Below are 26,507 nucleotides of genomic sequence, written 5' to 3' on the forward strand. Positions count from 1 at the left end.
ACCCCCACCTAGTCTGACCCCCCACCTGGTCTGACCTCCAACCTAGTCTGACCCCCCACCTAGTCTGAACCCCCACCTAGTCTGACCCCCCACCTGGTCTGTCCCCCCACCTAGTCTGACCCCCAACCTAGTCTGACCCCCCACCTGGTCTGACCCCCCACCTAGTCTGACCCCCCACCTAGTCTGACCCTCCACCTACTCTGACCCCCCACCTGGTCTGACCCCCCACCTAGTCTGACCCCCCACCTGGTCTGACCCCCCACCTAGTCTGACCCCCCACCTAGTCTGACCCCCCACCTAGTCTGACCCCCCACCTAGTCTGACCCTCCACCTACTCTGACCCCCCACCTGGTCTGACCCCCCACCTAGTCTGACCCCCCACCTAGTCTGACCCCCCACCTGGCTCCTCTCCTCTCTCTCTCTCTCCCAGCTCTATTTTCCTGCTAATTACCTTGCTGTACGAGCACCAAATGCTACCTAACGATTCACTTAATTGCAGAAGTGGTACATTAGACAATATCAAAGGACCTTTTTAAAAGTCATCCAATCCCATTCCGAACTGCATTTAGAACACACCCAAGACATCAGTTTGGTTCCTGCATCATTTGCATTTTTTAAACCAAAACCAAGTGAATGAGGCAGAAAATAAAAAAAGAGTTGGTCCTCTTTCTCCCTTCCTAGTTCTCTTCCCATCTCCCCCTCCGGACCATAACCGCCTCCCAACACACTCACTTAGGCTAGGCATCAGTGTTGTGTTCGAGACCAGCTAAAGCGAGACCCATTCAATACCAAGACCGGAGCAAATTGAGTCCGAGTCAAGACCATGGCCGGATGGGGGCGAGACTGAGTCAAGACCGACACCGGGAAGGGGACAAGTGGTCCGAGACCGAGTCAAGACCGAGACCAGAACATTTTGAGTCCAATTCAAGACCGTGATTGTAGACATTCAAAATAGTGAATAAATGCATGCTAAAGGGCAAATAGAGCCACTCTACAAATTATTACTAACCCAAACACAGTGGGGAACAATGGGCCTTCGACACCTTCAGAGAAGGGCTAAGGATTTATAAAATAATGATTATAATAATACAATAATAATGATGTTCTGATTTAATCTCTTCAGTTTTTGTCGGAAAGAAAATGGTTAAAACAGAATATTTTTTTTTTTTATCCAATCAGGATTTTTATTTGATGTCTCTGGGGAGATACGTCTAGCTAGCTAAGTCAGCCATTGACTAGGCCATCAGAAGCTAGATAAAGGCATCTGCCATTCAACTGTATTAGGGCACATTTTGAACTGACAGTGGAATCAACCAATCACATTTTGACTTAAAGGGTGGGACCTTTCTACAAAAATGTATGGAAACTTCTGCCTTCTCGAAGGCCAACAGGTCACTGCGCAATAGCGAGCAGTAGTTTTCCCGCGGTCTAGCTAGCTAGCTTTTGTTGTTGGCTAGTTTGCAGCGGCTACAGCAGGTGTTATCAAAGAGGATGTTGTTGATAGTTTGTTACCTTCTTTCTCCCTTTTCAAGAATAACTTTCAACAAAAAGTTACGTTTCAAATGATCATCATCTCGTAAGTGGAACAGTGTTTTTCATTGCAGCACGCTTGCTGTTGTTAGCCATCTCTTTGAAAATAACTTATGTGTGTGAAACATTGTTGCATTTAAAGTGGAACTGACAGCATTTTAGCAACATGACATCTGTTCATATACACCCCCAGGAAGGCTATGACACTTTTAAAAACATTTTCTGACAAGTGACCACTTAGATACGGTCATTTTCACGTCTTCATACATTCTTAGAATGTTTGGGAATTACGTATACTAAGGCATATGTGAAAATTCTATAGTAATATAGAGAGTGGGAAAGCGGCCGTGCGTTTGGACTATTAATAAACACAGCAGTAAATAAAACCCAATAAAAATATCTGTCTTGTCCAGGACCGGAGTCTACACAGACCAGTGCACTATAGCCGATCAGAGCTACAGTAGGCCTTTATACAAACAAGCAATTTGCCACACAGACCTGGATTCATTCACTTTGAACCGGACTGTGTGTTTACAGGCAGTTGCAACAGCGCGACTTTAGATCATTAGAACGCATTTGCCAAAAGCCACAAAATACACCTGAATGGATTTCTGCAAATATGTCAATACCACGGGAGTCCTCTTACATTTGGGAACTTTACAGTCCTATTGATCAAACAACCATGAAAAGGTAGGCTCTCTCTCCCTCAGTTACAGTGCATTCAGAAAGTATTCAGACCCCCTGATTTTTCCACTTTGTTACATTACAGCCTTATTCTAAAATGTATTAAATACATTTTCTTCCTCATCAATTTACACACAATAACACATAATGAAAAAGTGAAAACAGGTTTTTCGAAATGTTTGCAAATTCATAAAAAATATATAACAGAAATAACTTATTTACATAAGTATTCAGACCCTTTGCTATGAGACTCGATATTGAGCTCAGGTGCATCCTGTTTCAATTGATCATCCTTGAGATGTTTCTACAACTTGATTGGAGTCCACCTGTGGTAAATTCAATTGATTGGACATGATTTGGAAAGGCACACACCTGTCTATATAAGGTCCCACAGTTGACAGTTTATGTCAGAACAAAAACCAAGCCATGAGGTCGAAGGAATTGTCTGTAGGCACAGATCTGGGGAAGGGTACTCAAAAATGTCTGCAGGACTGAAGGTCCCCAAGAACACAGTGGCCTCCATCATTCTTAAACTGAAAAAGTTTGGAACCACCAAGACTCTTCCTAGAGCTGGCTGCCCGGTCAAACTGAGTAATCGGGGGAGAAGGGCCTTGGTCAGGGAGGTGAACAAGAACCCAATGGTCACTCTGACAGAGTTCCAGAGTTCCTCTGTGGAGATGGGAGAATCTTCCAGAAGGACAACCATCTCTGCAGCACTCCACCAATCAGGCCTTTATGGTAGAGTGGCCAGACGGAAGCCACTCCTCAGTAAAAGGCACATAACAGCCCGCTTGGAGTTTGCCAAAAGGCACCTAAAGACTCTCAAACAAGATTCTCTGGTCTGATGAAACCAATATTCAACTCTTTGGCCTGAATACCAAGCGTCACATCTGGAGGAAACCTGTCACCATCCCTACGGTGAAGCATGGTGGTGGTAGCATCATGCTGTGGGGATGTTTTTCAGCGGCAGGGACTGGGAGACTAGTCAGGATCGAGGGAAAGATGAACGGAGCAAAGTACAGAGAGATCCTTGATGAAAACCTGCTTCAGAGCGCGCAGGACCTCAATCTGGGGCGAAGGTTCACCTTCAAACAGGACAACGACCCTAAGCACATATCCAAGACAACGCAGGAGTGGCTTCGGGACAAGTCTCTGAATGTCCTTGAGTGGCCCAGCCAGAGCCCCGACTTGAACCCAATCAAACATCTCTGGAGAGACCTGAAAACAGCTGTGCAGCGACGCTCCCCATCCAACCTGACAGAGCTTGAGAGGATCTGCAGATAAGAATTGGATAAACTCCCCAAATACAGGTGTGCCAAGCTTGTAGCGTCATACCCAAGAAGACTCGAGGCTGTAATCACTGCCAAAGGTGCTTCAACAAAGTACTGAGAAAAGGGTCTGAATACTTATGTAAATGTGATAGTTCATTTAATTATTTTTTAGTTTTTTGCAACAATTTCTGAAAACCTGTTTTTGCTTTTTTATTATGGGGTATTGTGTGTAGATTGATGAGGGGAAAAAACAATTTAATCCATTTTAGAATGAGGCTGTAACATAACAAAATGTGGAAAAGGTCAAGGGGTCTGAATACTTTCCGAATGCACTGTATGCACATCAACAACAACAAGATCAACAACTAATGCTAGCCAGAGCAAGATTAGTTAAAACTACAACAAAGGAACATTGGATAAACCCTCACAAACGTTTCAGCTAGTTGGCCGTCCAAATTGCACTGATAAACAATGGGGAATTGTAGCCTCCTCGTCCTTCTGCTGCTTGCCTGCCAATTCATACCTGTTCCAAATAAGCACCCAAGATAACTGGCTAAAGTTGGCTAGCTTGCTAGCTAGTTACTTCCAGACTCAAATGAGAGAACACCTCACTCTGACCATTTTACTCACCATAGCAGAGCTGGTTAGGCTGTTTACATGTTATCTAGAGCGTTCTTGACTAACTATTACTTTTTTTGCCTACGTTTACTGACACCAGGTGTGTTGTAAATTCATCAGTTGTTCTGCGCTCTGGGACACTCACATGAGAGTGCTCTGAAATCGGAGTAGATAGAATATCTCTTGCGTTCGCAAATTCACTCTGGCTAACTGGATAACAGTTGTTTAAGTTCTTGCTAGCTAACCAAATGACACCTGCATCTCTAGATGTGTATAGCCGCCGAAATACGATATGAGGGGAAAAAGTCAGTCAGTCACTCACCCACTCCTCCAATGGCATGACATCCTCCTAGCAGCTAGCTAGCTATCTAGCTAACGTTAGGCTCCGTGTTTGTAGCTTGCTAAATAGATATGCTAGCCTATTACTGAGCTGGCCCCTCCCCGGATTTTGTGTTAAACGCTCTACAACAAAGCTTTCTTAGTGTCCAACAAGCTTTCTCTGCCCTTAACCTTGTTCTGAACACCTCCAAAACAAAGGTAAGTGGTTTGGTAAGAAGAATGCCCCTCTCCCCACCGGTGTGATTACTACCTCTGAGGGTTTAGAGCTTGAGGTAGTCACCTCATACAAGTACTTGGGAGTAGACGGTACACTGTCCTTCTCTTAGCACATATCAAAGCTGCAGGCTAAGGTTAAATCTAGACTTGGTTTCCTCTATCGTAATCGCTCCTCTTTCACCTCAGCTGCCAAACTAACCCTGATTCAGATGACCATCCTACCCATGCTAGATTACGGAAACGTAATTTATAGATCGGCAGGTAAGGGTGCTCTCGAGTGGCTAGATGTTCTTTACCATTCGGCCATCAGATTTGCCACCAATGCTCCTTATAGGACACATCACTGCACTCTATACTCCTCTGTAAACTGGTAATCTCTGTATACCCATCGCAAGACCCACTGGTTTATGCTTATTTATTAAACCCTCTTAGGCCTCACTCCCCCCTGTCTGAGATACCTACTGCAGCCCTCATCCTCCACATACAACACCCGTTCTGCCAGTCACATTCTGTTCAAGATCCCCAAAGCACACACATCCCTGGGTCGCTCCTCTTTTCAGTTCGCTGCAGCTAGCGACTGGAACGAGCTGCAAAAAACTCAAACTGGACAGTTTTATCTCCATCTCTTCATTCAAACACTCAATCGTTGACACTCTTACTGACAGTTGTGGCTGCTTCGCGTGATGTATTGTTGTCTCTACCTTCTTGCCTTTGTGCTGTTGTCTGTGCCCAATAATGTTTGTACCATGTTTTGTGCTGCTACCATGTTGTGCTGCTGCCATGATGTGTTGCTACCATGTTGTTGCCATGTGGTGTTGCTACCATGCTGTGTTGTCATGTGTTGCTGCCATGCTATGTTGTTGTCTTAGGTCTCTCTTTATGTAGTGTTGTGGTGTCTCTCTTTATGTAGTGTTGTGGTGTCTGTCTTTATGTAGTGTTGTGGTGTCTCTCTTGTCGTGATGTGTGCTTTGTCCTATATTTTTATTTTTAATTCCAGCACCTGTCCCCGCAGGAGGCCTTTTGCCTTTTGGTAGGCCGTCATTGTAAATATGAATTTGTTCTTAATTAACTGACTTGCCTAGTTAAATAAAGGTTAAATAAAAAAATATAAAAAATAAAAAATATTAGCCATGTTATGACTGACTTGTGATCATTGCCCTTTCTAGTTTGATTGTTTTGACATAAAAAAAAGAAATATATATATATTTAGCAGACGCTCTTATCCAGAGCGACTTACAGTTAGCGAGTGCATTCATTTTTCATACTGGCCCCCCGTGGGAAACGAACCCACAACCCTGGCGTTGCAAGCGCCATGCTCTACCAACTGAGCTACAGGGGACTACATTCCCAGCATTAGTTACATTCGTCCGTTTTTGTCCAGAATATTGAGTCATTGAAACTGAAACAGTGCATCCTGAATGGAGGCAGCAAACAATGTACCAGGCCCAGCTGTGATTTACAACCTTATAGCAATATGTTTTGGAATACCAAAAAAATGTATTGGTGAATTATATTAATCATGCATTAAACTGCATCCATCTATTCTGCCAACAATACCTTAGTGTATGTCATGAAACGCTGGGTCAAATATAACCTATTTTTAAAACCTCTCATAAAGTTGGTTTTGTATCATAAACTGGGAATTTGATATTTTTTACTGATATTATGATTGTCTGTTTGTTTTATATCTACAAAGTAGTTAAAACGCTGTCAGTTCCACTTTAAACTTCAGGTCACCGGTTACTTTGTGTGCTAAACATGAAATGTTTTTTGCAGTGGGAAAATAGTCGTACATTTCGATTGGGAAATGCTTAATGGTTGTGTTTTTGTATTCTTATGATTGGGACCTACCGGCTTATTATGTCCGAGTTGATGGACTGCTTATCCTTTAATATCATGCTGTGTGACTGCTTTCTTTCCATCGGCCCTATGCAGTGGTGTAGTGGTGCTTGGAGAAGTGGGTATACTAAGGAAAGGTGGAGTATACTCTAATTTTGCCAAAAAGTTTCCAAACAGACCGCCCAGCGAAGGAAAGGCACCCTGTGTGAAAAGTCCTAGATTTTCCTGTGTTTTTATGAGTTTTAGATTTTCACTCTCAAAATCCCACTTTATTTTATAGAAAAAATATACAAATGTGAGATCCTGGCTCCCCAATGGGTGAGCCTGTCAGATCCTGACTCCCCAATGGGTGGGCCTGTCAGATCCTGGCTCCCCAATGGATGGGCCTGTCAGATCCTGACTCCCCAATGGGTGGGCCTGTCAGATCCTGGCTCCCCAATGGGTGGGCCTGTCAGATCCTGACTCCCCAATGGGTGGGCCTGTCAGATCCTGACTCCCCAGTGGGTGGGCCTGTCAGATCCTGGCTCCCCAGTGGATGGGCCTGTCAGATCCTGGCTCCCCAGTGGGTGGGCCTGTCAGATCCTGACTCCCCAATGGGTGGGCCTGTCAGATCCTGACTCCCCAATGGGTGGGCCTGTCAGATCCTGGCTCCCCAATGGGTGGGCCTGTCAGATCCTGGCTCCCCAATGGGTGGGCCTGTCAGATCCTGGCTCCCCAGTGGGTGGGCCTGTCAGATCCTGGCTCCCCAGTGGATGGGCCTGTCAGATCCTGGCTCCCCAGTGGGTGGGACAATGTCGACCCAGGCCCATCCATGTCTATGCCCCTCATGCAAACAGCGCATGATGACAATTGCGAATCACAAATAGTCTACTAACCAACACTTCAGACTAAACATTTTCAATACCTGGTTTGCATACCCATTGATGCCTTAGTTAGCATTTACTGGTAGATAAGTTGAAACGTATTTCCTACCCTACCGGCTACCGATGCCAAAACCAGTTGAGAGCTGCACACTATTGCTGCCTGCAGAAGATTTTCTGCTGAAACTAGGCTGTGTGAGCGGCGCGCATGTGAATATATTTCACGTGCTTTGCGATTGTGTAGGCTACTTTGTGCATGATTTCTCTATTGTACTACATCATTGATAAGTCGTATACCTCCACTACACTCTAAAAATTAGGGGTTCAACAAGGGTTCTTCTAAGATCCTCAAAGTTCTTCGAAGAATATTAGGGTTCTTGGCATGGAAAATTGCCCCCAAAAGGTTCTTCTAAGAACCCCATAGGAGGTGGGGTTCATCGAATAACCTCCTTAGTTGGTGGGGGTTCTTGCAGGAACCTAACTGCCCAACGGAAACACTTGGATTTCAATTTGAAAGGACAGCAGGTGCAGGCACTTAACTGAACAATGTAAAGATCTCCTCAATTTAAGGTAAGGTTTGTCCCTTATATGATCTAAATTGATATTGTTTTATTATGATAACATCTATCTTTTCATATTTGTGCAAATCCTTCCAAAACAGAAAATGGACACAATTCAATGGATATCAATCATCAAAGAGGTAAGATAAGAATATGTTGAAGGCTAGCTGTATTGGGTGCAGATGACTGAATTGTTCATTCACATTTACCACAAAAAACAAGGTATGAATACTGTCGTGTGCATGTTTTGTTAAACATCTGTATAATTACTATTTTGGGGATTCACAGACTTCACCCTCCCTACACCTCTGATGAATATAACAGGAAACTTGTTCAATCACAATGCACTGAAAAATCATTCTGGCTATGGATATGGAGAACAACAACACATTAACATCAACACGCCAGAGGATATACCCATTGGACTTGGGGCTCTGCTGGATGTTTACCTCATATTTTTAAATTTTTTATTCTGCTTTGCCACTAAAATCATAATAAACACTGACAACTAAAATATTGTGTTATTGTTATTAATTAATAATAATAATAATAGGGGGGTACTTCAAAAATTTACCCCAAAAGGTTATTCACAAGGTTCTTTGAGGATCCATTAAAAGTTTTTTTTAAAAAGTTCTTCAAAGAACTTATAGGGGTTCCTCCACAGTTTCAATTTGAAGAACCCCTAGAGGATACTCCAGGAACCTTTTCGTTTTAGAGTGTACACTACTTCGATACGCATCAGTGGAGATTAAGAAGTGAGTTTACGCAATGCCCACTGAAACAAAAGTGGTTATATGGTTTATACCTGCGTATACCCTCCGCTACACCACTAGCCCTTAAAAGTGCACACTCCTACATTAGTGTGCTGGTATTATGGTTGCTGTCCTTTCAGAATCACAAACCTGTCACACACTGAAGGCCTATTGGTTCGCCACTGATCAAACATGTCTATAATAGATATAAAGGCTGTTAAGATATTCATGTTTCAAGAAAGGAGTATGTATTTGGCCTGGCGAAGCGGTTTTATGCTTTGATTGAATGGAAGCTGATAAATGTTTTTTACTCCACTGGTCTCGGCTGGTCTTGGGAATACATTACGAGTCCTCACTGTCCGAGACCAAGTACTAATTTATCCCACTTGGGAATACATTACGAGTCCTCACTGTCCGAGACCAAGTACTAATTTATCCCACTTGGGAATACATTACGAGTCCTCACTGTCCGAGACCGAGTACAACCTTAACCCTAACCCAAAAACCTAACCTTAACCCTAACCCTAAACCTAACCCTAGCTCCTAACCCTAACCCTAAACCTAACCCTAGCTCCTAACCCTAACCCTTAACGTAATTCTAACCCTAACACTAATTCTAACCTAAACCCCCTAGAAATAGCATTTGACCTCGTTGGGACTAACAAAATGTCCCCAGTTGGTCAACAACAAAAAAATGTCCCCACAAGAATAGTTAAACACGTCCACACACACACACACACACACACACACACACACACACACACACACACCAGAATGCTTGAGTCACATCCGACACTCAATTAAAAGTACAACCGTTTATCCTACGTGTGTATCTGGAGCGGTGCTCCATACGAGCGTCTCTCCACCTGAAGAGATAGGGGCTAATTAACCTTTTCCTGGGGATCTCATTGCCCCAGGTGCATCTTGTCACATTTATATATACACACACGTATCTCCACCGCGCTAGCAAATGTATTCAGCGCAGTGACTGGGGCTAGCGCTGCTCTGACACCAGCATCAATATGATTTATGAACCTGCTCATTGACCCAGTTTACGTTGAAAAGAGAGAAAAGTGGGACTGGGAACGCATCCCTCTCTTATCTGCAGTGGTGAGATACATGCAGTGGAGCAGGCCTGGAGTCAGTCTGTGGTGAGATACATGCAGTGGAGCAGGCCTGGAGTCAGTCTGTGGTGAGATACATGCAGTGGAGCAGGCCTGGAGTCAGTCTGTGGTGAGATACATGCAGTGGAGCAGGCCTGGAGTCAGTCTGTGGTGAGATACATGCAGTGGAGCAGGCCTGGAGTCAGTCTGTGGTGAGATACATGCAGTGGAGCAGGCCTGGAGTCAGTCTGTGGTGAGATACATGCAGTGGAGCAGGCCTGGAGTCAGTCTGTGGTGAGATACATGCAGTGGAGCAGGCCTGGAGTCAGTCTGTGGTGAGATACATGCAGTGGAGCAGGCCTGGAGTCAGTCTGTGGTGAGATACATGCAGTGGAGCAGGCCTGGAGTCAGTCTGTGGAAGCATGTCAGGCAGCATTAGATTAACAAAAGCAGAGCGCTAAGATATCCTGCAGGCGCCAACTTACAGCCTCTTTCTGCTAATAACCTAAAGTGTAAGACACTGAAAGAAAAGCCATAATGAAATCTGGTGCACCCTTTCAGCCAGTGTACTGTATCATTATTGCATATCTATAGGCAAAAGGAAAAGCAAGCCAGTTCGTCTATCTATGAGTAATGTAGCAGTGTGTGTTCATTGGGTAATATTTAATACGAGTGACGTGTAAGGTTGACCCAGCAGTTGGAGGCTTAAAAGCATTGGAGTGGAGGCAGCGGTACATAGTCACCATAGTTGTTTTTTTACAGTTTGTGGAGTTCCAAAATCCAGGTAGGTATTTTTACAGTGCAGGACAAAAACAGAACATAACATAAAAATGACTTAAGTGTTTTATTATGCTACAATGGTCCATCATGGTCTGCCTGGAGGAGCTTTACCCCAGGCCTTAAGTAGCCATAGCAACCAAAAATAGTTAACCAATAAAAATCAACACATTCTAAATGACACTTAATATTCTCCATAACATAAGGTAGCGTTAATTCATCAAAGTATGTTAATTCAAAGAAATCATCAGGCTACTTAAAAAGTGACATAGGATCAATTCCACAATGTTTATAAATTCCCATCTACTTCTACTTTACCACATTTGTTTTGATCCAGGGAACCCCTCTACAGTTGTCCTTGGCTCACTCAAAACAGGTTTGTCATTCCTGTAGGACAGATGGACACTACAGACAAGTGAGTTTTCTATGGCAACAAAAACAATAATACTTTCATTGTTTTCAAATAAATAGAACATGATTTTTACATATAAAAGTTGCTATAAATAGATGTAACAATAAATATGCAATGATAACTCTTCCTCCTCTTCCCCCTCTTCCTCTCCTCCCCCTCTTCCTCTCTTCCCCTCTTCCCTCTCTTCCTCTCCTCCCCCTCTTCCTCTCCTCCCCCTCTTCCTCTCTTCCCCTCTTCCCTCTCTTCCTCGCCTCCCCCTCTTCCTCTCCTCCCCCTCTTCCCCCTCTTCCTCTCCTCCCCCTCTTCCCCCTCTTCCTCTTCTGCCCCTCTTCCTCGCCTCCCCCTCTTCCTCGCCTCCCCCTCTTCCTCTCCTCCCCCTCTTCCTCTCCTCCCACTCTTCCTCTCCTCCCACTCTTCCTCTCCTCCCCCTCTTCCTCTCCTCCCACTCTTCCTCTCCTCCCACTCTTCCCTCTCTTCCCTCTTCTGCAGCAGTTGGTGGTGGTGGTGTTCAGTGAGTGGAGCTCAGTGTGGTGTCCAGAGCTCAACAGTGCTCCTCGACCCAGCAGACACTGTCTTCAATCTGTTTCAGAGCTGCAATTCAATTATCTCACCGGGGTCCTGCTCAACCACTCGTGAGAGAAGTTGGTAGAGGTGGGAGAGAGAGGGGGGGAGAGGGTGGCAGAGGTAGGCTCAATACGGGGGAAGAGGGGGTCAAAGGTGGGTCTAAGGGGGAGGTGGGTGGGGGGGGACATCACATATAAACACAACTGATTTTACATGGATTAAATGTGTGCTAATGCGATTGGCAGCAAGGTTAGTAGCACAGTAGGGATGGAAGGAGCTGATAACCCTAATCACTGCTGTAAGCCCCTGCAATTGGATTTAGTAGACCCCCAAATCACCTCTCAGCACCCTCCTCCTCCTATAAGACCTGGCTCTAGTTAGCAGCCAGAGAATGAAGAAAGCCTGGACCCCATCATTGTCCATCATATCAGTGCTCCTATGCTTTCCTCTCTCTGGCCTTTCCTTATCCCCTCTTCTGCTGAACCTATAACCCCTGACCCCTCACCTCTGAGCCACTAAACGTTCAACACCTCATTTAAATCCCCCTTGGCCGCCCAAGCCTGAGAGAGAGAGAGGAGAGAGAGAGAGAGAGAGAGAGAGAGAGAGAGAGAGAGAGAGAGAGAGAGAGAGAGAGAGAGAGAGAGAGAGAGAGAGAGAGAGAGAGAGACAGAGAGAGACAGAGAGAGAGAGAAAGAGAGAGAGAGAGAGAGAGAGAGACATAGAGAGAGAGAGAGAGAGAGAGACAGTGAGAGAGAGAGAGAGAGAGAGAGTGACAGAGAGAGAGAGAGAGAGAGAGAGAGAGAGAGAGAGAGAGAGAGAGACAGAGAGAGAGAGAGAGAGAGAGAGAGAGACATAGAGAGAGAGAGAGAGAGAGAGAGAGAGAGAGAGAGAGAGAGAGAGAGAGAGACAGAGAGAGACAGAGAGAGAGAGAGAGAGAGAGAGACAGACAGAGCGAGAGAGAGAGACAGAGAGAGAGAGAGAGAGAGAGAGACAGAGAGAGAGAGAGAGAGAGAGAGAGAGAGAGAGTAGAAACAGGGAAAAAATGAAAATAATAATCTGGATCCTTCATAAAATGTTGATGAATTTTTATTTAGGCTGGAAGAGGCCTCTTACAGCGATCGATAGATCAAGCTACTGTCACACTGTTAGCACCTGGGTGCTTCTGGGAAGCCCGGGGGAGGGGCCAATTGGCAGCCGGTTGGCCCCGGCAACCAACCCCAAGATTCACACAGTCCATTTCCTTAACACCCCCTCCCCATAGCTACCATCACTGGTCAACATAATCACCCCAGAAACTATAAGGTCCATATTCCTCAAACACACACACACACACACACACACACACACACACACACACAAGATAACAGGCCCCGGAAGGAAACCATACACAATTGTCGTCCACATAAGCTCTTTTAACTATTCATTTCATTTATGTATCATCATTCCCCTGTTCCAAGATGGATGGATAACAATGCATAAAAAGCTCTTTGTATTGATCAACTGGGGGAGCAGACTTCATGAAAGGCTCCTCTCACTTAAGCTGCCAGTCCAGCCAATTCCCCTACGGCCCCAGTCCAATACTGTTTCACTTCTAATGACCTGAAACCTGGCAGCCCAACTCACTCTTTCCTGCCCTATGCACAGCAAGTGGAAGAAGGGTCCAAATTACAGTGAGGGAAAAAAGTATTTGATCCCCTGCTGATTTTGTACGTTTGCCCACTGACAAATAAATGAGCAGTCTATAATTTTAATGGTAGGTTTATTTGAACAGTGAGAGACAGAATAACAACAAAAAAATCAAGAAAAACGCATGTCAAAAATGTTATGAATTGATTAGCATTTTAATGAGGGAAATAAGTATTTGACCCCCTCTCAATCAGAAAGATTTCTGGCTCCCAGGTGTCTTTTATACAGGTAACGAGCTGAGATTAGGAGCACACTCTTAAAGGGAGTGCTCCTAATCTCAGTTTGTTACCTCTATAAAAGACACCTGTCCACAGAAGCAATCAATCAATCAGATTCCAAACTCTCCACCATGGCCAAGACCAAAGAGCTCTCCAAGGATGTGAAGGACAATATTGTAGACCTACACAAGGCTGGAGTGGGCTACAACACCATTGCCAAGCAGCTTGGTGAGAAGGTGACAACAGTTTGTGTGATTATTCGCAAATGGAAGAAACACAAAATAACTGTTAATCTCCCTCGGCCTGGGGCTCCATGCAAGATCTCACCTTGTGGAGTGGCAATGATCATGAGAACGGTGAGGAATCAGCCCAGAACTACACGGGAGGATCTTGTCAATGATCTCAAGGCAGCTGGGACCATATTCACCAAGAAGACAATTGGTAACACACTACGCCGTGAAGGACTGAAATCCTGCAGCGCCTGCAATGTCCCCCTGCTCAAGAAAGCACATATACAGGCCCGTCTGAAGTTTGCCAATGAACATCTGAATGATTCAGAGGAGAACTGCGTGAAAGTGTTGTGGTCAGATGAGACCAAAATGGAGTTATTTGGCATCAACTCAACTAGCCGTGTTTGGAGGAGGAGGACTGCTACCTATGACCTCAAGAACACCATCCCCACCGTCAAACATGGAGGTGGAAACATTATGCTTTGCGGGTGTTTTTCTTCTAAGGGGACAGGACAACTTCACCGCATCAAAGGGACGATGGACGGGGCCATGTACCGTCAAATCTTGGGTGAGAACCTCCTTCCCTCAGCCAGGGCATTGAAAATGGGTCGTGGATGGGTATTCCAGCATGACAATGACCCAAAACACACAGCCAAGGCAACAAAGGAGTGGCTCAAGAGGAAGCACATTAAGGTCCTGGAGTGGCCTAGCCAGTCTCCAGACCTTAATCCCATAGAAAATCTGTGGAGGGAGCTGAAGGTTCGAGTTGCCAAACGTCAGTCTCGAAACCTTAATGACTTGGAGAAGATCTGCAAAGAGTGGGACAAACTCCCTCCTGAGATGTGTGCAAACCTGGTGGCCAACTACAAGAAACGTCTGACCTCTGTGATTGCCAATAAGGGTTTTGCCACCAAGTACTAAGTCATGTTTTGCAGAGGGATCAAATACTTATTTCCCTCATTAAAATGCAAATCAATTTATAACATTTTTGACATGTGTTTTTCTGGATTTTTTTGTGGTTATTCTGTCTCTCACTGTTCAAATAAACCTACCATTAAAATTATAGACTGATCATGTCTTTGTCAGTGGGCAAACGTACAAAATCAGCAGGGGATCAAATACTTTTTTCCCCTCACTGTAAATTAATACAATTAGTTACTAAAACACAGGCTAGGTCTCGGTGTGTAAAGGCAGGGTGCAGAACAAACAGAAATATTCCAGAGAGTTAAATGAAGGAACCGTCAGCCCTGGAACCTTACACAGAGCCCAGAGGGTGTGTGGCCCCTGAGGGCCTCTGTGAGACTAGACAGGAGCCCCTCCATGGGAACCGTGCTTAGACCCGGGGGGTGGGGTGGTGGGGTGGGGGCTCATCTTCAAAGGTAAGCTGATGTTTGGGTCAGCAGCAGCAGCCTGCCAGTCAGTGTCTTCCAGCACAGCCCTGGCAGCCCGTGTCAAATGTCCATCAGGAGCTTTCATCTGTGGCTGTCGCTCCACCCTCCAACCCATTATCCCTCTGCGATAGCTCTGCCCTGACATCATCCAGCTCACTGTAGTCTGACAGTTGGACAAGTCCGACTCAAAGGCCTGCCAGGATCTCTCACTAACCCTCATAGACCTCAAACACCATGATCCCTCCCCTGGGCTAGAACCTCTATCCTATCCCCACAGTTATGTCTACTCACTCAAAATACAACACAATTCTGTAGAATCATCTCTTCAAAAGATATGCCAAAAAACAACGAAAGCACAGATCAAACATTCTCTTGAAAGTAGACCTCACCCGCTCTTAGCTTGGGTTTAATGCAGGCTATGACATAGAGGACTTCTCCAGCTCTTTCAGTCACTGAGAAACAGCATGACTTCTAAAGCCAGACAGAATAAACACTAGCATGTCATGTAATTACAGAGTCTATTCAGTCTATTAAAGGTACTCTGATTTACTCGGCTTGAATTTATTTCTGAACAAACACAGTGCAATTTCCTGTAGTTCGCAAAGACAAATTGTGTTCTTCTGAAATAATAGCATTATTAAATGTCGGCAGAAAACCACAATGTCCAACAACAAGATAATGTTTCATGTATCGGTCTGTCTTGAGGCTTTAAACATAAACCCAGTCATTCCTTCTGGAGAGCAAGGGACAAACAATGTCTGAGGCTGCCTTTTCCATCAGTAAGGTTGGTATGGAAAATCATTCTACACCAAAAAAAAACATGGAGATCAACATAAATAACCTAAGAGGACGACTGATAAAAATAACAGAATGTAATGTAGGTAGTTGTTGACTCACATGCTACTTCCAACGATGCATTGCGACTGATGGCTTCTCCCAGGTAGTTGCGGGCGACGCAGACGTAGGAGCCCTCATCCGGTTTGGAGCGTCGTCCGTGGACAATACGTAGGAAGAAGAGGGAGCCGCTGGGAAGGAGCATTCGGTGAGACCGCGGGTCGTCTTTGTCCGTTTCCACCCGCTCCCCGTCCTTGTACCACTCCACCGTGGGGCTGGGCCTCCCCTCCGCCTTGCAGTTGAGGGTGGCCGGCTCCCCCTTGGACACGATCAGGTCAGAGGGGTGCTCCACGATCCGGGGTGGGGAGTCCTCCTGGCGCAGACGGGACCCTGGGAAGAGAAGAGGAAAGAGAGAGGAGATGAGGAACAGCATTACATGAACAGTAGATGCTTTTAACAGCTCACTCTTTTCCTTAAACTAGTTCTAGCATTCTCAACTCTCTCATATAAACATCACTTAGAGGCAGTAAGAGACTATTGACGATGGTCCTATTAGCATCCATTCAATTAGTATAGCTATAGGTGCTTCTGCTTGTTTGTTCTGTCTTTCCACCTCATCAGTTGATAGGACAGGGCTCCATCCACCAGTCCAACCACCAGTTCCCCCCAGTCCAATCACCAGTCCAATCACCAGTTCACCCCAGTTCAACCACCAGTCCAACCACCAGTTCACCCCAGTCCAACCACCAGTTCAACCACCAGTTCACCCCAGTCCAACCACCAGTCCAATCACCAGTTCACCCCAGTTCAACCACCAGTCCAACCACCAGTTCACCCCAGTCCAACCACCAGTTCAACCACCAGTTCACCCCAGTCCAACCACCAGTTCACCCCAGTCCAACCACCAGTTCAACAACCAGTCCAACCACCAGTTCACCCCAGTCCAACCACCAGTTCAACAACCAGTCCAACCACCAGTTCACCCCAGTCCAATCACCAGTCCAATCACCAGTTCACCCCAGTTCAACCACCAGTCCAACCACCAGTTCACCCCAGTCCAACCACCAGTTCAACCACCAGTTCACCCCAGTCCAACCACCAGTTCACCCCAGTCCAACCACCAGTTCAACCACCAGTTCACCCCAGTCCAACCACCAGTTCACCCCAGTCCAACCACCAGTTCACCCCAGTCCAACCACCAGTTCAACAACCAGTCCAACCACCAGTTCACCCCAGTCCAACCACCAGTTCAACAACCAGTCCAACCACCAGTTCACCCCAGTCCAATCACCAGTCCAACCACCAGTTCACCCACCAGTTCACCCCAGTCCAATCACCAGTCCAACCACCAGTCCAACACCAGCCACCTGCCCCTCTCTAACATACATTTAAGGCCTCCTGGGTAATTGGACCCAAGGGTGAACAGAGTATGGAGGCGTGGAGACAGCATACATCTGAACCCCAGCTACACACACATATACAAACACACACACACAGAGGTCTGTCTCTGTGTAATGTGACTGTTCAGTAGGCTGGGTCTGGGGCCAGGGCTGGGTCTGTTAAAATGCTATTCCCCTGAGGTTCAGAACATGGCCTGTTCCTTTATAGTGGAGCTAACACTGGGCCAGCCAGGGTCTTTATTGTGAGTCTAACACTGGGCCAGCCAGGGTCTTTATAGTGGAGCTAACACTGGGCCAGGATTGTGAGTCTGGCCACTATGATAATGCTGCCCCAGCCCAGTCTCAGTGCCATGTGTGTCTCTCTGTGACCAAGTCTTAACCGTGCAGATAGGACACCAGAGGCCACATTTACATCACTGAGGCCCCGCAAAAGCTCCAGACAAAAGAGTTTGATCCAACACCAAACCGTCACACATGCAGGCCTGGAGCAGTATGAAGAGGGCTTTACTCTGACAACTATTTAGTTAGTATTGTCCTCTGTCTTCTGGCAGCAAAATGTTGATGAATAAATGAAGGATGTATTGTTGCGTGCCACCTCCCAGTCAATGAAACATATAGCGTAATACACTGCAGTTAATAGTCTTGGTGTCGCAGAAAGGATGGTGATTGGCAGTGTTCAGTATAAGACTGCAGTGTCAGGTGTGTGTGGGTACAAGGCTTTGCCCTTCCCTGGGGCGGTAGTGTAGGTGTGAGTGGCTGAGGTCCTGTATAGAGGAGCTGCCTGCCTGCCTGCCTGCCTGCCTGCCTGCCTGCCTGCCAGCCAGCCAGCCAGCCAGCCAGCCAGCCAGCCAGCCAGCCTGCCTGCCTGCCTGCCAGCCTGCCTGCCTGCCTGCCTGCCTGCCTGCCTGCCTGTGTCAGGGCTAACTGCAGTATGGGACTTAGACATACAGTAGTCACAGCACAGCAGTAGGTTTTTAGCTCTTTGTTAAGCTGGGTGGGCACATGTTCAACTCTCTGTCCCACCTCGTACCCTGGGGGTAGGGGACGCACTGTACCCCAACATGGTCCCCTGCTACAAGGACACACTGAGGGAGAAACCTACCAGTCAGCAATAAAACACTTTTAAAAAACCTGTGTGTGTGTTCCTCTTAGCAGCGGTCAGGCAGATCAGACAGTAGCGCATTGACCCCAGAACAGGGCCGTTGTCTGTTCCTCTCTCCACCTAATTTGGGCTAATTCCCTCCATTTCCCTGTCATTGATTAGCGATCAGGCCTGGTGTCCAGGGCCTAAGTGGGGCCACAGACAGGGGCTTGTAGGGGAGGGGGCAGGGAGGCACAATCAGCTCCTGGTGTCCATCTTCCATTGATCTAATCTCCATGGATTTGTGTAGCTGCTCCACTATACATCTGCTATTGGTTGTGAAATGAGAAAATCCATGTTGCCAGCCATTTGCTTTTTCTATTCAATAATGGAACTACTCTCCCCTGCCTCTCGTTCGCTTGTTTTTCCCAAGTCTTCCTCCATTGGCAGTATTTGGGAAGGTAAGCACAAATTCAGACTAGCCCTGCAGCCAGTGTCTCTGACAGTGTTGGGGGGTATGGGTTCAGGTTAATATTGTGGCGCTAAGTGAGTTAATGAATGACGTACTAATTAACATGATGACATAGTTAAATGGAGGGTTGCGATAAGGACTTGGAGACCCTCTCTCCCAGATGGAGTGTCAACAACACATTCATTCCTATCTCATTGGAGCATCTGCTTCCCCCACAATCCACTGGGTCCACAGTAGCTTTACACCCAAACCAATGCCCAGGCGCCACGCTGAATCTGTGGTGACTCGATTCGATTTATATAAATCTAATTTATTTTAATCCAATTTGTTTTCCAATCTACTGCCTTCTAATTACTTAAACCTTGAGTCTCCATCTGCTCTCCTGTTTCCTGTGGACATTTACACAGCAGATGCATCCACAATTGTCCTTTCCCTGCCAGGCAAACCAGAGCTATGTAGATGGAAGGGGCAAACGTGACTGGTCAGACTGACCTTCCTGTCTAGAGGAGGATGGTTAGGCTACTATATATTCATAAAGTAGTAAAACTGATGCTACCGCAATTAATCCATCCATCTACATGTAAATGAAATGGTTGATAGGAAAATTGCTAAAGATTTAACACCTGTGAAATGATGCCCTCTGACACAGCTGAGTAACCCCAGTGAACACACACAAACACACACACAGGCACACACACACACATACACGCAAGTGCACTTACACACACAAACACACTGTGATGTCCCCCAGCATCACGGTCCCCTGGCTCCCCTCCTCCCTGTGCAATGCCCCCAGCCCCAGCTGGACCCAGAAACAGAGAGGATCAAAGTGAAAGGCTAATGCGTCTTCCCATCAGCCACCACACAGCTCACCAGCCTCCTGACTCACAGGAGAGAGAGAAAGTACATTTGCTTCATCCTATTGGTTCTCCTTTCTCACTCACTTGATGGTAAATGGGCTTTCTGTTGCCCTCTTAAGGGTGCTGTGCAATCAAGTGCTCTCTGAGCTGAGGCGAGTGCACTTCACAGGGTCTCAGGGCACACGTTCCAATCAAACGCCTGTCTTTCCCCTGCTCGGCAATAACACCTCCATTACTTTTCACCCCTACCGTGGCGTGGCGATCTGGGCCGAGCAGCCAGTCATCAACTCCTCAACTAAAGCACAGACCAGGTAGTAAACAAACAGGACCAGAGGAGAGAGATAAAGAAGGGATGATATGAGGGAAGGGATGACCCACTGCCTCCTCTTTGGTCTTTTTACTACAGGGGCTTGATCAAGATAGGAAACAGTTGTCAGATGTTGTGGCGCAGTGGTCTAAGGCACTGCATCGCAGTGCTAGCTGTGCCACTAGAGATCCTGGTTCGAATCCAGGCTCTGTCGTAGCCGGCCGTGACCGGGAGACCCATGGGGCGGCGCACAATTGGCCCAGCGTTGTCCAGGGTAGGGGAGGGAATGGCTGGCGGGGATGTAGCTCAGTTGATAGAGCATGGCGTTTGCAACGCCAGGGTTGTGGGTTCGTTTCCCACAGGGGGTATGAAAATAATAATGTAAGTCGCTCTGGATAAGAGCGTCTGCTAAATGTAAATGTAATGTTGTTGCAGTGGTCTGAATGCTCTCTTTGTCTTTTTCCTGCGGCTCAGATCTAGCAGTGCCTTTCTTCAACATAGATTTGCTAGCGAAACGGCTATTGACTGCCAAGAAATCATAAACGGAATCCTTAAAACAAATCTCAGAAAACACATTGACACATAAAAACCTCAGGACACACCTCCATTTGTTATGAGGAGTTTTGACATTTTCATTTTGGACCCAGAATGTTATCGCTGTTTGACCAAGCCTGACTATAAACACCTCTTTAACGGCATGCGTGTGTGAACGCCGCAGCTCTCCATCTCCTTCTCCTCTCTCACTGCCAAGGATAGAGCAGGCTAAATCAGCAGCATATCTACCCCACACAGTGACCACACAAGAAGCATGTCTCGTTCTATTCTCTTTAGCACATGTTTATTCATGTTTAGACCAGAAGGTTGGGCCTTTGATCATCTTGTTGTAATTATTTTTATTAGCTCCCAGGAGAATTCCCAGCCCACCAACCAAATCAATACCCGCACCAGTCTCCTCCAGAGCAGGAAGGAAGGGCTCCCCAAAGAGATATCAGTTATTCTGCCAACAGACAGGAGCGCGTGCAGATCACAGGTATCCATGGGCAACCTCAGACCCAAGCGTTCCAGTGTTCCAGTCACGGAAGCTCCGTAAAACATCAGATAGAAACCCTGGCCAAGACTACATCAGCTATGGGGTTAGGACTGAAGAGTGTGAGACACATTTAGAATGAGGCATCCATTCTGCGTGAGATGTTAGCTGAATGTGAATGAATGTCAAATGATATACAGTAACAAATATATATATATATTTATTAAATATGTATTGTCTAATATTAGTTGTCTACTCTGTCCATCTCTCCCTCCTCTCCCTGTACCTCCTTGATTCTCTCTCCTTCTCCATCTCTGTCCCACCAGTGTCCTGTCCCTGGTGTGTAGGGTGACAGGGCCATATCTGTCTTGTCATCAGAGCGGGATGTGAGCGGGCGGTGGTGGGAAACTGGGGGTGGCGATGGGATGATGTTAGTGGCCGCCTCACGCCTCCGTGCTGGCCTGCCGTGTCACCCCGCACATGGCCCCCTCAGCCCCCTCCGCTACCCAGATTCATCTTCTTTAGGGGCGCTGTCAGTGGCGTCACACCACACTGCCCCTAACACAGTCACCAAGACACTAGGGCTGTGACGATACCAGTATCTAGATAGTTTTTCCATGGCAAAAAGGAAAACCCGAAGCAGACCATTATCTTTGGTCCTTTAAAAACCTGCTGTATGTAAAAAGCTGTGCGCTATAGCCTGGAAAATAAATAAACGTTTCTCTGGATGACAACATAATGATGTTTGTTTCCAACATTAGGGCTGTTTTCCTAAAGCAGTTAAATCTGCTTCGTGTTTTGTTTCCTTGCCATGATACCAGACACAGCTCATCTCTAGGAGACACCCATACATATCACAGCAGCTCATGTCATCGAACACAGCAACCTGCTCTCTCCTTTGGAATTTGGTCTATCCTGCAGGTTCTAACTAACCAATCCCTGAAGACTGGAATGCAACCACATCCTTCCACTGCAGCAGTATGAACAGAGAGAGAGCTGCCTGGCTGCCAGTGAGCTCACAGGTGCAAAGCAGATTCCACTTCCATCCACTGCAGCGAAGGCAGAGAGGCTGGCAGGCAGGCAGAGACACAAGCTGGGCCCTGTTCCACTCGTGCTCTGCACTCTGCCTGAGCCCCTCACTGTTAGGACCTATACTGAAAGCACACACTAGACTGTCAGGGTAATTCCAGGAGCTGCCCCAAACCCAAACCTTCCACCGCAGTAGACTCTCTCTGCCTGTAACAATGATCAGACTGCATTGCACTCTGAATATTTTGGGCAGCGGTGTCTTATTGACTTTGTGTCTGTTCTGTGTATTTGTCCTTTTCCTCCCCTGCAGTTAAAGTATATAAATAGATAAGTGTGGGACAGAGAATATCAGATTCTACAGCAATGGGCTGGGCTGATTCATTTACTCTCTCTCTCTCTTTCCCTTTTTTCCTGTTCCTCAGTCTCTTCCTCAGTGTGTTGTTGTCTCTTCCTCCAGGAGACGGCCTGTCAAAGCGGAGCTGACTTGAAACGAGAGACTAAAGAGGAGAGGAAGATAAGAGGGGAACATTTGGGCTGTGAGTGGCTGACTGGGAGCGTGGCTGACTGGGAGTGTGTTGATGTCCCCCCCCCCCCTCTCCCTCTCCCTGTTCTGGCTGATTAGTGTGAGGAATCTGGCCCTGTTCTCTGCGGGGCTGTCAGGGCGTTGGCGGGGACACTGAACTGTGTGATGCAGATGAAATGATTTCCAATGTGAGGCCCACTCAAGCATGTAGCCCACTACTACTGCCCTCCCTCCCCTCCTGCAGAGTCATCAGAGTGGCCCTGTGCCTGGTCATTTGTCTGCCTAACTCTGATCTGCACAGCCATGAACGCACCAGTAATGTACAACCTTCATACTCTGCTGCATTACAGTGCCTTCAGAAAGTATTCACACCCCTTGACTTTTTCAACATTTTGTTGTGTTACAGCCTGAATTTAAAATGGTTTAAATTGAGATTTTGTGTCACTGGCCAACACACAATACCCCATACTGTAAAAGTGGAATTCTGTTTTGGGAGTTATTTACAAAGTAATAAAAATGAAAAGCTGAAATGTCTTGATTCAATAAGCATTCAACCCCTTTATTATGGCAAGCCTAAATAAGTTCAGGAGTAAAACTGTGCTTAACAAGTCACATAATAAATTGCATGGACTCACTCTGTGTGCTATAATAGTGTTTAACATGATTTTTGAATGACTACCTCATCTCTGTACCCGACACATAGAGTCGAGCAGTGAATTTCAAACACAGATTCAACCACAAAGACCAGGGAGGTTTTCCAATGCCTCGCAAAGAAGAGCACCTATTGGTAGATGGTAGGGGAAAAAAGCTGACATTGAATATCCCTTTGAGCATGGTGAAGTTATTAATTACACTTTGGATGGTGTATCAATCCACCCAGTCACTACAAAGATACAGGCGTACTTCCTAACTCAGTTCCCGGTGAGGAAGGAAACCGCTCAGGGATTTCACCATGAGGCCAATGCTGACTTTAAAAACAGTTAAAGAGTTTAATGGCTGTGACAGGCAGTGGTGTAAAGTACTTAAGTAAAATAATTTCAAGTACTACTTAAGTAGTCATTTTTGGGTATCTGAACTTTACTATTAAAATTTTTGACACCTATTACTTTTACTTCCCTACATTCCTATAGAAAATAATGTACTTTTTACTCCATATATTCTTTCTATTTTCTACATTGTAGAATAATAGTGAAGACATCAAAACTATGAAACAACACATATGGAATCATGTAGTAACCAAAAAAAGTGTTAAACAAATCAAAATATATTTTATATTTGAGAAGATTCAAATAGCCACCCTTTGCCTTGATTACAGCTTTGCACACGCTTGGCATTCTCTCAACCAGCTTCACCTGGAATGCTTTTCCAACAGTCTTGAAGGAGTTCCCACATATGCTGAGCACTTGTTGGCTGCTTTTCCTTCACTCTGCCGTCCGACTCATCCCAAACAATCTCAATTGGGTTGAGGTCGGGGGATTGTGGAGGCCAGGTCATCTGATGCAGCACTCCATCACTCTCCTTCTTGGTAAAATAGCCCTTACACAGCCTGGGAGGTGTATTGGGTCATTGTCCTGTTGAAAAAGAAATGATAGTCCCACTAAGTCCAAACCAGATTGGATGGCGTATCGCCGCAGAATGCTGTGGTAGCCATGCTGGTTAAGTGTGCCTTGAATTCTAAATAAATCACAGACAGTGTCACCAGCAAAGCACCCCCACACCATAACACCTCCTCCTCCATGCTTTACAGTGGGAACTACACACGCGGAGATCATCCGTTCACCCACACCTCGTCTCACAAAGACAAGGCGGTTGGAACCAAAAATCTCCAATTTGGACTCCAGACCAAAGGACAAATTTCCACGGTTTAATGTCCATTGCTCGTATTTCTTGGCCCAAGCAGGTCTCTTCTTCTTATTGGTGTCTTTTAGTAGTTGTTTCTTTGCAGCAATTCGACCATGAAGGCCTGATTCACACAGTCTCCTCAGAACAGTTGATGTTGAGATGTGTCTGTTACGTGAAGCATTTATTTGTCCCCAGCACAAGGTGCACCTGTGTAATGATCATGCTGTTTAATCAGCTTCTTGATATGCCACACCTGTCAGGTGGATGGATTATCTTGGCAAAGGAAAAATGCTCACTAACAGGGATGTAAACACATTTTTGCACAAAATTTGAGAGAAATAAGGTTTTTGGGCATATGGAACATTTCGGGGATCTTTTATTTCAGCTCATGAAACATGGGACCAAAACTTTACATGTTTTGTCTGTTACTTGAACTCTGTGAAGCATTTATTTGGGCTGCAATTTCTGAGGCTGGTAACTCTAATGCACTTATCCTCTGCAGCAGAGGTAACTCTGGGTCTTCCATTCCTGTGGCAGTCCTCATGAGAGCCAGTTTCATCATAGTGCTTGATGGTTTTTGTGACTGCACTTGAAGAAACTTTCAAAGTTCTTGAAATGTTCCGTATTGACTGACCTTCATGTCTTAAATGTATACCCCCCCCCCCCCCACACACACACACACACACCTTTTTACAACACAACTGATTGGCTCAAACGCATTAAGAAGGAAATAAATTCCACAAATTCACTTTTAAGAAGGCACACCTGTTAATTGAAATGCATTCCAAGTGACTACCTCATGAAGCTGGTTGAGAGAATGCCAAGAGTTTGCAAAGCTGTCATCAAGGCAACGGGTGGCTATTTAAAGAATCTCAAATATAAAATATATTTTGATTTGTTTAACACTTTTTTGGTTACTACATGATTCCATATGTGTTATTTCATAGTTTTGATGTCTTCACTATTATTCTACAATGTTAAAAATTATCAAAATAAAGAAAAACCCTTGAATGAGTAGCTGTGTCCAAACTTTTGACTGGTAGTGTACTTTTACTCAAGTATGACAATTGGGTACTTTTTCCACCACTGGTGATAGGAGAAAACTGAGGATCGATCAACAACATTTTAGTTACTCCACAATACTAACCTAATTGACAGAGTGAAAAGAAAGAATCCCGTACAGAATAAAAAATATTCCAAAACATGCATCCTGTTTGCAACAAGGCACTAAAGTAATACTGCAAAAAATATGGCAAAGCAGTAAACTTTTTGTCCTGAACACAAAGTGTTATGTTTGTGGCAAATTCAACACAACACATCACTGAGTACCACTCTCCATATGTTTAAGCATAGTGGTGGCTGCATCATGTTATGGGTATGCTTGTAATCGTTTAGCACTGGGTTCAGTCTGCTTTCCACCAAACACTGGGAGATTAATTCACCTTCCAGCAGGACAATAACCTAAAACACAAGGCCAAATCTACACTGGAGTTGCTTATCAAGAAGACAGTGAATGTTCCTGAGCGGAAGAATTATAGTTTTGACTTAAATCTATGGCAAGACCTGAAAATGGTTGTCAAGCAATGATCAACAACCAGTGTAGAGCTTGAATAATTTTGAAAAGAATAATGGGCAAATATTGCACAATCCAGGTGTGGAAAGCTGTTAGAGACTTACCCAGAAAAACTCACAGCTGTATTCACTGCCAAAGATGCTTCTACAACGTTTTGACTCAGGGTTGTGAATTGTTATGTCAATGAGATATTTCTGTATTACATTTTTTATAAATTTGCAAACATTTCTAAAAACGTGTTTAAAAAAATATTTGTAATCAATTTGGAATTCAGGCTGTAACACAACAAAATGTGGGATTAGTTAAAGGGGTGTGAATACTGTCTGAAGGCACTGTATGTACTTCCCCTTTTGAAACTGATATTCAAAACATATCCTATCTGGGTTTACTTTGGTCTGAATGTCTTTGTATGCATCTTAGCAGAAAATACATTTGCAGATGTACAGTCGTGGTCAAAAGTTTTGAGAATGACACAAGTATTGGTCTTCACAAAGTTTGCTGCTTCAGTG

General features: G+C 45.5%; 1 protein-coding gene across 1 annotated transcript in view; it reads right to left on the reverse strand.

The window, feature by feature from the left end:
• LOC311102000 (roundabout homolog 1-like) overlaps positions 1 to 26,507 on the reverse strand; it is a gene marked incomplete at its 3' end in the record, with an annotated part of 517,698 nt that overhangs the window by 470,682 nt on the left and 20,509 nt on the right. The window contains exon 2 of the mRNA XM_084143224.1: positions 15,948 to 16,274. Coding sequence (XP_083999350.1) covers positions 15,948 to 16,274 — 327 coding nt within the window. The remainder of the gene's footprint in view (positions 1 to 15,947; positions 16,275 to 26,507) is intronic.

This window comes from Coregonus lavaretus (genome assembly GCF_964263955.1).
Source record: "Coregonus lavaretus genome assembly, chromosome: 26".
NCBI classification, from domain to species: Eukaryota; Metazoa; Chordata; class Actinopteri; order Salmoniformes; family Salmonidae; genus Coregonus; species Coregonus lavaretus.